General features: G+C 37.5%; 1 protein-coding gene across 2 annotated transcripts in view; it reads right to left on the bottom strand.

Moving 5' to 3' along the window:
* The window catches only part of LOC139149352 (protein jagged-1-like), a 63223-nt gene that overhangs the window by 30096 nt on the left and 19167 nt on the right, over window positions 1-13960 (bottom strand). For both annotated transcript variants that reach the window (XM_070721070.1, XM_070721071.1), the window contains one exon: window positions 212-266. In XM_070721070.1, coding sequence (XP_070577171.1) covers window positions 212-266 — 55 coding nt within the window. The remainder of the gene's footprint in view (window positions 1-211; window positions 267-13960) is intronic.

The following is a 13960-nucleotide window of genomic DNA, read 5'->3' as shown; positions in this document are numbered from 1 at the left end:
TGTAAATTTCAGCCATTTTATTTCAATGTGGGAAATTAATTATACAAACAAACAAACATTACACCAAAGATTGACTGCAAATCTTTCAAAAGGAAAAGAGGTTTTTGGGTGCAAAGGAATGTACAAAGTACACTCACCATTATCTTTTTTCTCCTGTCTATGCTCTTAACAAAAACTTATACAAGAACATATGATGTTGGTCTTTACTCACCTGAAAAAGTCGTATTATCATTGTCAAAAATTTTTAATACTAATGTAAATGACATCTGCAAGAGAACAAAAAAGGAAATATTAATAATCTTTGATGACATATTTACATTCAAAATGTCTGCTGTGGCACAGAAGAGACCTGAAAGCCCCTTCCCTGAGCTAATGCTTGGAACTGTAAAATCAAATGATGAAATTAGGATTTGAACTCCCCCTTAAACTGGTTAAATTGCTGACAAAGTTGCTTTGAAGCTTAGACTGTTAATAGGTTAAATATTTAAAAACAAAGAATGAATGTTGATTAGGTATCATACAATCTCCATAATGTGACCATTGCACATGGTGTAAAATTGTGCCTGATGATGAATTCAAAGGTAAAACTTCATCCTCTTACATGCAATGACTTTTGTTTATCATGTGAGTATTGGCCCCTTACACACAAAGTTATAAATAAACAGACAACATACCAAAGTAGGTAGGCCACTTGACCAATGGCCTTGTCACCTAGTACTAAAACCGCAAATTATTGGTCCAAGATACCCTGTTTGGTCATAATTTTCCTGTCATCATGATTTTCATTACAAATTGCAACCATACAAATGTACAGTGTATATAGCAATTTGGATATCATTTTGCTCCTTAATTTTCAAAAATTCTCAAAAATAGTCTAAATTTTACAAAATTATTCACCAACATTTTACAACAGCAACAGCAACAAAAGTTAATTGAGAGTTAGATCCATGTAATTTCATACAGGGTTGATAGTAACTGCAAAACATAAATTTCATCCTTGATAGCGTTCTTGTTATAACCTTTTGCCCTATCAAATTTGGGTTTAATCCTTTTGTCCCTTCATGGCTTAACCCATTCACCTCAAATTCCTGGTACGTAGGTCCACACTCACCAGTAACAACGATAGGTTTGGGGAAAACCATGTCAGTGGAAGGGTCAAAGTTGGAGCCCTCCTAAGGGAACTGGGGCTAAGAGGGAGTTACACATCCAAGGAGTTGAATATTTGCTGCTTGCGAATGGTGGTTAATTTGTCACAGACTGCTGCAGTGTGTTCACCTTATGACAAAACACATGGCTATTCTCACTTGGTTTAGATCAAATCTCCATAGTTTTGCCAGAAGAGGTTGTAGATTGTTCATTACCTCACAAAATATTGCAAATTTGTATTTTAGATAGATTAAAAGACCCATCACATTACTAATGTACATTATGAAATTCACCAGAAATCAAAGCTAGGTCAAACATGTTTGTCCTTGATGACATTATTACACTTGAACATGGACATGCTATTTACGATTACCCACTTGGATGCCAAAAGAACAACAACAAAACACAACATCTGATTGTGGAATGCAAGCAACAAGATGTTTTTTAAACCTGTCTCTGAAAGTCTGAAAGATGCCAATTAACATTGCTATGATGCCGGGGTACGTTCCCACTCCCAGACAAAACAAGTACAGGTGTCTAACACACGTCACACAAGGTCCATCATGGATATATATGTCAGACAGGGAAACAGCTACAGAGACAATGAGGCCATGATTACACAGTGAACTCTGGCTCCTTGTTTGTGTTTGTATCTGTTTATTTGTTATGTATGATTATTTCCAGACACAATACAGAGTGGTATTTGTATTTGATTGTTTGTTTCTTTTTTTATTTGTCTGTTAATTTATTTACAAGTAAAGTCTATAAATGATACTTAAAATATTTTAATACAATCCCAAATATGAAATAAAGCATACCCCACCCATTTCCATGAGCAGTATAAACTTTATTATCGTATTAACAATGGTACTTAATTTCACATCTTCATGATCAGCAAAGAAAAAAGAAATGGTCTTAATTTGCTTGTCAAGAATGAACAATTGATATTTCAAGCTCTACGGAGTTTGAAACTTGGGCTAAATAAAATACAGTGAGGTCAGGGTAGGGCTAATCTACGGATCAAAAATACCTGACATGTTTCTGAGAAGTCAACTACACCATGTCAACCAAAAGCAGAAGAACAGTGACCACCCCTGGGAGACGTTTCACATGTTTTCACTACAAAGTAATCAGATCAAATGATCTCTTGAATGTATTAACACTCACGCTTTTGCACAAGTGTACATTTATTTTTTGTTTAGCAACATGCGCTGCCAGCGACCGAGGGCAAGAGGGTGTGGGGATTTTCAGCAACTGAAATGAAACCATAGAGAAAATGTAAAAATGTAGTCAAGGGTGCAATGAGAAGATTGGGTGTCGGATTGGGACAACACTTGAGTGCAATCTGTTACCATGTCAGTTTTTTCTCAGCCTAGAAAACTTTGACTTCTGTCTGAGTGCCCTTCCCTTCTCAAAACAATCCACAAAAAAATAAAACATCATCGATCTTGACTTGATTACATGTGAAATAAAAGCGCCTGTTTGCTATCACTGTCAGTGCAAATGGGCATTATGAATTACTGTAATGTTCCTCACTCTGGGGCAAAGTTTTACCTAAATGACCTCCGACCTCAGCATCTATTTTGAAGAACTTAACCACTCATCAGTTTGCAATGACACCAATGGTAATGGCGAGAAGGGAGGGGTGCAAGATGCCCAAAGTCATCAAAGTATTTCACAGAGCTGTATACCTCTTCCAATATATTTAAGGCCAATCACAAAGTTTAAGACCTTGTCTACTGCCAGATGCTCTTAACTATGTCAGCTACCCTGATAGCTCGACCACTTCACAGAAACTTAGTAACTGAGCGGTTGCACTGCATAATTTAACAGAATATCTGATGTAAAATTTACTCTAAATGCAGCCTCTACATATGATAGCCCAACATCACCATGGCAACATGTCAGTAATTTTCAGGAGATGAAACCATTTTCAAATCACTCTCAAAAATATCCATGGTAACATGTTCATGATCTTTTTTGCACTTGATCAGAGCAAACAAAAGGATTTGAACTACACTTCAAAGAAACGAAAATAGTTGAACTACAGCATTTATATGGAGTATTATGGATACCTTGCTGGCAAATACATATTCTTTTAACAGTATAGTTCTGTCTGTGATTACTGGCAAAGTGGTGGGGTACTTAACAGGATAAAAGGCAATCTGTACTGCCATTATGGCTAGTGTATACCATACAAGTCAAACTACATACTTTTCCAGTAACTAGTCATTCTATCTGGCCGATTAAGTTTCAATCCTTTAATGTAGGATCTCACTCCAGCAACAAACCACATACGTGTTGCTCCTTCTATGCCCAGCTTTGAAATCTTACATCTTAAACTTTGCAACCTGCTTGTGTACATGTTAATGAAGAACCTTTTTCAAATGATCTTCGATTTAATGATATGATATTTGGAATCTCAAAGTCTGGCAAGACCACATCAAATAACAATGTACCCGGTTGGTTACTGATGCAAATTTCACAGATTTGGTGTGAGACATTTCTTTGGAGTTCCATGTCAATGGGTTTCCACCAGAACTAATGAATATCATACAATGCTAGGAAGTGGCAATAGTGAATTTGTCACCATAATGTTGCCTTTAATTCCCACACACTGGGATTTCAAGAACTCTAGGAATTTCTTATCATCAAAACCTTGGTATTCGTCTGTTATTGTGTGGGCATCAGCGAGACTGTATTTTGATTAGAGCAGGAGCAATTCAACACTACTGTTTAAAGTAGAAACAAAAGAAAAGCCACAAAATGGAGGTCTTTTTCCAAAAAAAGGTTCCTTCTGATTGCTTTTAATGTGTTAACAATATATCAAAGTGGATAAATTCCCAATCTGAAAATTTCTGAGATTCCTTTACAAAAATCAAATTTAAAAGGCCAACATAAGCAAGATTGATAAGCTGAGTTTTGGATGAATAGCTACCACCTTTGCCTTTTTGTTAGCTAAGGACTCGGGGGTGTTGGAGATTTTGGAGTTTGAAGAATTTTGTCCAAGCAATTACATGTATGGGATCTGTAAAAGTATTCCCATCATGGGAAAGGAAATGTGTCATGGTGAGAATTTGATAAAAGATGTTGTTCACAGTGAAACTTGTGTGAAAGTTGACATAATTGATACCAGAGCTGTCACACGTCATTTGACCTCATTTGTGGATTTCATGGTACAACCACATAATGGTAATAACAGAAATCCGCCAAAGCTTGCAATGAAATTTAAATACTGTGGAAGATCGATTTGTCCAGATGACAGATACACATGTGTACAAAATTCTGTACAATAGCACTGTGTGTAACATAGTGGAATTGTGGCAATCCATACACTAACATACAGAACTGGTTGGCAGATCTAGCTCCCCCCTCCCCAAAGTCGATAATGCTGGCATACAAACAGCATAAGTACACAACAAGCAAGACAAACACATGTGCGCCTGTGGGGATTAACAGACAAGCAGAAGTTATAACCATCGTGATTTAAATTATGCATTGCTCAACTCAAGTAGATGTATCAGGTTATTGGGAAAGATATGTTTAGGTTTTGTATTAACATTGGCCCGATGCAGCGACAAGACAAGACCCACTCACCCCGCTCCCCCACTTCCCCATTACAGCTCTATGGGAACATTAAGCTGTGGGGAGTTCCTCAATTAGTTCACACAAGGAGGTGACATAAAGCAGGATAAATAAATAGCCTCAAATGCTATGCCAACTTCCCAATAAATTCAGGGCTTGCCCTGTGGATTGTCCCATCCATCAGATTAATCACTTCCCTGTTAATTGCTACTGCTGTCTAAGCAACTGTTGTCTAGGGACACCGAAAGTCTCCACCCCAATAGAGAACTTCTTTCAGCCACAGAACTTTCATAAAAGTTTCAACTCCTTGAGGGGGCATGTATTATATGAAACAAAGGCAAAGTTACATCAAAGCTTAAAATACTGCACTCAAGATTGACATGCAAAGCCAGACCTTTAAATCAGTCATTTGACCCGATATGCAGCCAAATTTATCTCCTTGTTGCCATGGCAACAGCCATGCGTGATTTCAACCCTTCAAGCAAGAAATCACATGTTCCACTGTGAATATGAAGTCTTGGTATGTTATGACCCAGCTGCTGCATACTTTTGTTTCTGTGAACAGACAGACTCAAAACTACTTTATCTGATGTTGATCCCAGTGATAGTTACCTACATTTTCTTGATTTCCTTGCCTTGAATTTTTTAATTTCAAAACATATGTAATGACAAACTTGCATCTTCTTTCAAATACTGAAGATATTTTACTTTACACAGAGATAGTACAGCAACAAACACACTGAACAATGTCATCATTCCATGACTCGACAGAATCTGCTTTTCTAAACTTTTGAACACCATTTAGTCATAGTCAGTGTTTGCTGGCTGAGCTGTTGTGGAAATAATTAGATTAATATGGTTTAGCAGATTAAAAATGAAAAAAAAAATTTCACAGACTAATTTACATTGTCTTTGTTGTCACTGATATGTAGTGTTAAATTAGCTTTTTAACAAAAAGTTGAGTGTGTCTAAAATACCAAGAGAAGTGGGTTGAGTCCTCTTTCTTTTGAAAATACTTTTCTGCTCTAATGCTAACTGTCACAGGGCATATTTTCTATACAGTGGTTGTAATTGGTCAGTAATATCAGGTTTTAGTTGAGATCAGCTCTATTGTTTCCTTGAGTTATCTATTATGCACTTGGCAGAAGCTTCCTCCATACACTACTTTACACTTCATCAACCCTGTTGCACAACCATGTCTCTTTCCCACAGCTATTATTTTTCAGAAAAAAAAAGTTAAGTACAGATGTAAAAATAGCGCTGACTATTCATGTTGGAATCTTGGTAGCTGGGTTAAAGGGAGTTGGAGGTCACCAGACCTCAATGCTTAGACTCACATTGACACCAATAAAAATGGTATTTGTTGATCACCGCGACACATCTCACAGGCGACACTGGTCACAAAAGTCACACATTTCTTTACAAATCTGTGATAATGGGAAACTAGACGAGGGGTGTGTTTGCAGAGATGAGTTACGCACTTTGATGGACAAACATCGGTAAAAACGGGCCCATACTGACTCTACCTGGTAGATCAATCACGATACGGCTGAGCCACTTGAAATAATTATGCTGGGCTGTCAGTGTGTTTTGTGAATGGACTGCGGATAGCATATCTGCAGTAAATTGCTTGTAACCCTATTGGCTGGGTCCAATTTTGCCCTCTCAAGATCACGATTTACCAAACAGGTTATCAGTTGGTGATAAGGCTCTCAAGCACTAGTTTGCTTTTCCCACGGTGCTGATCACACTTATTGCTTCACCTGGATGTCTCTTCCCCCAAGGCTCTGCATGGCCTTTTATTGTGCCTTTGTCGTCATTTGATGTAATGGACACAACGGTGCAATCTTCAGATATTGATACAGTTGACTGGATGTGACAAGCCAAGTCTGGCGACTGAAAGTCCAGTAATCCAAAGGATGGCTCAGTTTTCAACAAATCACAATAAAACTAAATTATTTCAAGACAACATCAAAAAATACGGCATGAGCTGTACGTATGGCTGATTAATTTTAAGAGAAAATCACATAATACTTTATGTAATTGATAGATTAACTTTTTTTAAAAAATAGTTTAGGATTTACATGAAAATGTCTAAGTTGGGTTGACACGGGCAAAATGAATACCTAGTACAGAAAAATTTATGTCAAATCTCTTCAGTAAAGTATGGGGGCGGAGAATTTACATTCCATGAGACCATTGTTCAAACAATGGTTTTGCCTTTGGTGTACGAATTGCTGCCTTATTGTCTTTTCTCCCTTCAAGTGCTATAGACTTCCACAAACAATCACGTTCGATCACCAGTGTTAAAGTCCACACTTAATTTGTTTCCTTTTGTACCAGAGTCTAGCCAGAAAGATCGATATTTTGTTTTTGGATTGTTAATTACATTTGGAGGGGGGATAATTTAGTGATATTGCAGAAGGGATGGTATGGGTGACGGGTTGCAATAGAGCACATACAGAAGTGTAGAAGTAAAGTCAAAATAAATCTTTCTTTCATTGTTCCTTTTGGACAATCTGTGCATGGGGGAAAACTTCCATCCCTCTGATGTGGAGGGGGGATTAATCACTAGGGAAACTCGAGAGATAACGCCAATATTTTCACATGGTGCAACAAGGACAGGTTATCCTACATTGCCTACATCTGTACATGCTAAGGATGTGGCCATCACTGCACATTGAATAGGTAGTTTAACGTAACAAAAGTTCATCACCAAAAAAAAGATAAAGAACACAACAGTGTATTCCATTATGAAAAAGACTTAACTTCTCAGCAAATTACTTTCATTGTTTTTTTATCCTTCATTAAATTATCTGATCAGAAGCACATCCCACTATTTTATCTCTTGTCTTTTTCATCTTACAAGACAAAAGCATATTGTTTATAATGCACTTTTTTGTTTCTTTTAAAGGATACTGAAGGAATTGGTAAAGAGATAAATACTACAAAGGAGAAATATATAAGACTATTCATCCGTGAAAACACTGGATGGACGTACCTAAAATAAGAGCGTACAAAAAACCTTGGGGCAGCGCTTTATTCTCTTCAATTGTGACGCCTGACTACACATCTGTCAGTGACCACGTACAGACTGACCCATTCACTTCATGTGAAAACTACCTGACACAGATTTCCAGCATGCTCTCTCTCTCTCTGTCCCCTCCTCCACTTCCCTCTATCTAGGCCTCCCTCTCTCTCCCCCTCCCTCCCCTCCCCTCTCTCTCTCCCTCGTCTCTCCCCACTAGGCCTCTCTCTCAAACACACACACACACACACACACACACACACACACATTTCACTGGCTTCAAAAAAAAATGTCTTGCACAGATTTCACAGGTCTCCACTTCCGGCGACTGGTGAGAACATTGCTTGGGAACATCTCCCTCATCTGAATGCCATTCAAGAGACAATATAACGACTTTAACAACTATAGAAACCAATTAGAAAAATTCCTTTGCAGACAATAAAGGTGGTACAACTTCCAGTGGTTGGTTTTTTTCTGCAGGATTGCACCCTTTCACACCTGATTATCTTGGTTTTTTCAAATGAACAATGTGGTAACAATACGGCCTAAGTAGTAACAGGTAAATGATGCCACTAGGGCCATTCTTCCTAAGTATATGCCAGTACTGGTTGAGAAAACTTCACAAACAGCGAGAACATAGCACAAACAATGCAACCACTCCTTGTTCCGTTGACTCAAAGTGACAGTGCTTGTCACTTTCTTCTCCCCTTTGTAGACAACCACAAACAGATGCAACCAAACAACTGTTTTTTCACACTTTACTAACGATAACACTATACTATGCTTTTCATCCCACTGTCTGTATTATTGAAATATTTACACTGCATCCTTTCACATCAGAATGACTAAACTCAACAGCCCTCTTTTATGAAGTGCTTGTGAGTTCTCAGCAACCACAAAGTTTAAAAGAGTACATTTCTCTACATAAAGAACGATGATTTACTATATCTCCGTCAAAACAGTGCCCTCTAACATCGCCATATGGAAATGTCCATCTATATCACTCTCACTGACTTTCCCATAAGCCTCTTTGAGTGCATACTCTCTCCCCTTTTTCTTCTTTATATTTGTCAGGTGCATCCTTCTGTTGACAGCTGTCAAGTGTTAGTTCCTGCTGTTGACACAACTCTGAACTCTTGAAGATGTGAAAGAATTCAAGTTTTGACAAATATGCAGTATTTTAACTCTTAAAAGGTACTTTGCTACAAAAGATCATTCCTTTGATTTCTTTGCCATGTGACTATGACATGATGGATGTTGAGCATGTCTCGTTCGATTTAGATCTTCTCTGGGCTTCGCGCCTCAATTGCCACATCCATGTTCTCTGGACTGACAACTCTTATGCAATCAAAGATTTTAAATATTTTAGGGACCCTTGATTTATGAACTTTAAAGTCTACAGTCAGCTGCAAGTTCTTAAACTCAAAACTGATGTCTCACGCGTGCCTCAGACCATGAAAGGCTCACACTATTTAAGTGACTTTTCTGCAGGCTACACAGTAGTGAGCAGTTGATAGGTAAAATATGTGAAAAAAACAGACTATTAGTTCAAATCCCTTCACCTCTAAATTTTGGTACAACCCCCATTGATTGTAATGGTGTGGGTGGACCTGCAGACAGTGACATGGGGGTGCAAGGGTTAAGCATGCGTCTGTATCTGATACAATCCCAGTGCAACAGCAATTGATATAACATTGTACATATCAGGCATACCAAGGTCTGGCAGTCTCCAACCCTATAGCTATAGTTTTAAAAAAAATCAGCTATGCTCAACAAGAATTTTTTTTATCTAATTGGGTAAAGAAAGACCTATCAAACTGAATGCATATTGTAATTGTATCGTAATCAGGGGAACGGCCTCCAGGTGGCACAGCTTGAAGGTTGTGGAGTTCTTTGCTCACTTCACTGAAACCCAATTTAACTTTTCAATGCACAGAATTCAGTACTTGTACTCTGAGCCTGTATGTGAATGTGTCGCCAGAAAAATTATTCTAGATCACACAAACTTGAATTGTAAACCATATTGATCGAGTAGTTTCCATGGCAACAGAGACTTAATCTTGGAAAGCTTTTTATATATTTATATCATGTTTTCAAGGGTGTTTCAACTTTTGACCTTTATCACTTAACTTGTGGGAACTTGGGTAAAGTTGAAATTGATTTTAGCCAGCTACACTGACAGACATTCCAGTCAGGAAAGATACAGGTTTATTGCCCTGACACTGACATAACATAACTTCTCACTCTTTGGGGCTCACTGAAGGAAAACGAGGACCACTCTGACAATGTGGGTAATATCTGACCTAATAAACCCTCTCACCACCATGGTTTGTCCAAATCCTATGGTTTTCCATTGTGAAACTGGAACTCTACATATAGAAAGGAGGGGTGAAACGATAAAGCAAAGATTCATAAAAACTTTTTTGGAGATCTTCGTTTCGTTTTCAGAACTCTGGGAAGACAGAGCCTAGCTGGTGCAAACCTTATGGACACACATGAATGACGATCAGACTGAATGGAATTTTATATGTGGTAAAAGATTTTCCAAGAAATACAGGAACTTCCTTTTCCTATACCTACTTTATTGGACTGTACACTCTTCCATAAATGTTTTAGCATCATTTGAAGTAGTTGCATTCACTTGTAGATATCTACAAAACATATAATTTACTTGGTTTATGATTTAATCATACATAAAGTAGTACCAGAAAAAATCATGTTGAAGTGTGCATTATAAACATTCTAGCTGCATTGCCCAACACAGTACAGGGCTGTGCTGTATTTCAATAAAAAGTTGATTGCCATCAGAAATTCAATATATCACTCAGGCAGGTCATGAAGTTAGGAAGTATAAGCCCTAGGAATTGCCGCTATTCTGTGAAAGGAAGCAGAATATGAGGTCATGTCACCATGTAACTGACCGACAGGTTTGTTGCTTGGCTAGCCTGAGGCTACACACAGAGATAGAGTTTGCTTTATCGCATCATTTCTCTTGATTTGGTGGTCTCATTTACCACTGCGTCTTCTGGGAATGTAATTTTGCAGGCTGGCGGGCAAAGATTTGACATCCAATTATGGCCCAAAAATATTTTTTTTAAATTGTGCGCAGGAAACGAACGAAATCTTGCTGTGTTATTTTTACCACACCTCTGTGGTGCTCTGACTTCTGACTAAGTCCAATGCCATTTGCCAAATGGTTTGGAAATGCGATGCACGCATACATGGCCCGCAGTGACAGCATTTCAGCTGTAAAGCGACTCAAACTAGTAGCTAACTGCCAAGATGCAGAAATGTAGGCACATATTGCCAGATCCAGGTGCTAGCACGTGTGATAATTCCAAGCATACAGTGTCATCAACATATACTCATTATACTGTCAAGTCTGCCAGGCATGGAAATGTACAAGGACTTTTATATTGTTGTAAGTTTCAGAGTCTGCCAGGTCTGGCATGATATTGTGGATGACTTCATAAAGTTCACCACCATGAACACATTGCCTACCTAAGTTTGGTGTCTAAACCCAAACATGTTTGTTAGCTGCCTAGTCATCTGTTGTTTAGCGTAGACACACTGCTACAGATCAGCACCAGGGACTACATATTGCCCACTTAAGGCTACAGACAGAAGTTAATTTATACTCCTTTCTGTAGTATGATCTAGTTTTCATGCAGACATGTGAAGTGGGTCAGCATAGTAATTTTAACATGCACAGAAGGCTTACAAATAGAGCAATACAAATATCTTTTTCATCATTCTGTGTGGCTGCAATTTTCAATGAGTTATCGACCCAGCGTTGTACAGCCATATATCAACACTAACGACTAAAACATACAGGTTATCTTACTACGAATGGGTTCATTTCATATTATAATAATTACATCATCGTTTCTTTTTTTCTGTTATTAAAATTTGATTTATTCCCCTAGTCAAACTCTACATTGCAACTGTATCCGTTACTATGACTTTGGAACATAAAATGCACTGTCATTTGTTTAACTAGGACTGTTGTCAATCTTCATTTTTCACCTGGGTGGTGACACCTAACAATAGTTTGATGATAAATAAATTCAAACGATGGAAATAAAAGCTGTACAATACACTACACAATAATTTAAGATTATGTGTGCTGAAAGATTACGTACAGGCGCCAGTGAACCATGGCTTATGGAGTAACACATAATTGGATTTTTTGCCGAAACTATAGAACAAATACAAATATCACTGTTAAATGAAGGCCAACTCCCAATACTTGGGCTGCACTGTAAGCTGCAATGGCTGATGACAGCCATATCCATAGCTGCAATGGTGTAGCCTTTGTTTACATTCACAACTTGAGGGTTATTTTTTTTACATTTCATCAGTCATCAGCCGCACTGATCAACCAGGATATTGAAGAGTATTAATTACTTTCATTCAAATTGATTGCTTGTCTGTTGTACACAATCAGTCTTTCTTACAAAGCCCTGGGCTTCCATAACCTTTTCCAAGCTTTTGTCCAATTTCTTGAAATGGAATAGAACGTTTTTGTTGAATATTTCAATAAGTAATGGATTAAGTGACTTCAATTTCACATTTTTCTCTTTCTAAAGTTGGAAATTCACATACTGGTTCTCCTTGTTGATATTATATAAAATTTCATTTTCGAGAATTATTGAGAAATTTTAGTAAACATACTACTTGACCAATACAAGAGATAAAGTAGCTCTTCCCTTTGTTTGCATTTCTGCCATTTGACATGATAATGACCTCAATACCTTAATTTAGTATATTTCACAAAGATTAAAGTTTGCTTTTTCTATTACAAGATGTCTGGCCATCTTCCAATAGGACTGAAATGTACTCCATCTGTATTGTTACTGACTTACATTTCAGTAACTATAACCATGTGAAGTGACATCATAGTTATATTACATCAAGATATGCCGCAATTCAAAGACAATATGCTTTCTATTTCGTCAAATGTTTTCTAGATTATATATGCACACATGCACAAGTATGCATTCAGGAATTTTTTAGGTCGGTATGAATGTTATCAGTCAATTCATCATACTCATCAATTTGATATTTGTCTTGAGACTCTTTAAACTGATGAAACTGACAGTATCAAATTTTATCCAAAAATCAAGATGGCCTACAACTGGACTTTACAGTCTAACAAGAATGCACGACACATACAGCAGTCCTTGACCTTTTTTCATGTTACTACATTTACAGGAGTCACACATTTATTCTCAGCAAACTGCACAAACTTTTTTGCATTAATGTATACTTTCTTACATACACTGGTGTTTCACATGTCTACACAAGACTACACCTAATATGAAATGCAGAGGGGAAAAGAAAACCCCATTTTATAAAATTTACAGTAATTATCAATGTCTCTCCGGTTGGATCAACTTGTAAAGTTGAACTAAATCTCCACAAAGCCCAATACACTCCAATAAAGCTATAACCTGCATAATCTCTTCAAGACCTTATCTATAACATGTGTATAAGAAAAGATGCCTGGCAGATCACAGGTTCAACAGTATTTACAACATCCACTCCTCTCAACTCAAGCCTTTTAATATTTGTATTTTTTATCTGCAATCTTTTTTGCACTGTGCACTCTATCTAAGGTACACAAGTTATGATAAATACACATATAATACAGATTTCGTTGACAGATTTTATGATGGATGCTTTTACCCTCCGTCTTTTTTAAGAGGAGACGAAAATTAGGCTGAGTACGTGTACTTTTCATGCAATCATTCACCTATTGTCATATTATCAGTAAATATTCTGTGCATAGTTAAGTCGTTAGTCGACAAAATGATTTTTTTAAGGTGTCTGAAATAGTGATGGGTGAGTTCTGTTTCTTTTTGGCTACAATAATGGACTATTTATCCCTGATCGCTGGCACTATAATTGCTGATCTTCACTGATAGATCATTGCTTTCCTACCATTTGTTGTGGATGACACATGCATTAGTTCTACCTCACCAAATCTAACATTCCAAAGTGGAGAACCTGCATAAGCTACAGACCTCATTTTGCTATTCTTAGCATATGACCCTTTCACCCCCGTGTTCCTGTATACAGGTCCACGCTTACCACTCAAATCGATAGGGTCAAACCACAGGGCCCATGTAGGTGAGGAACAGTGTGTATACAACTCTACAAACAGTTTGGCTTTCTCTAATTAACTTACACATAACAAAA

Source organism: Ptychodera flava, chromosome 14 (genome assembly GCF_041260155.1).
Source record: "Ptychodera flava strain L36383 chromosome 14, AS_Pfla_20210202, whole genome shotgun sequence".
In the NCBI taxonomy this organism is placed as follows: domain Eukaryota; kingdom Metazoa; phylum Hemichordata; class Enteropneusta; family Ptychoderidae; genus Ptychodera; species Ptychodera flava.
Note: the sequence above shows the minus strand (reverse complement) of the source record. Positions and strands in the feature narration are given on the sequence as shown.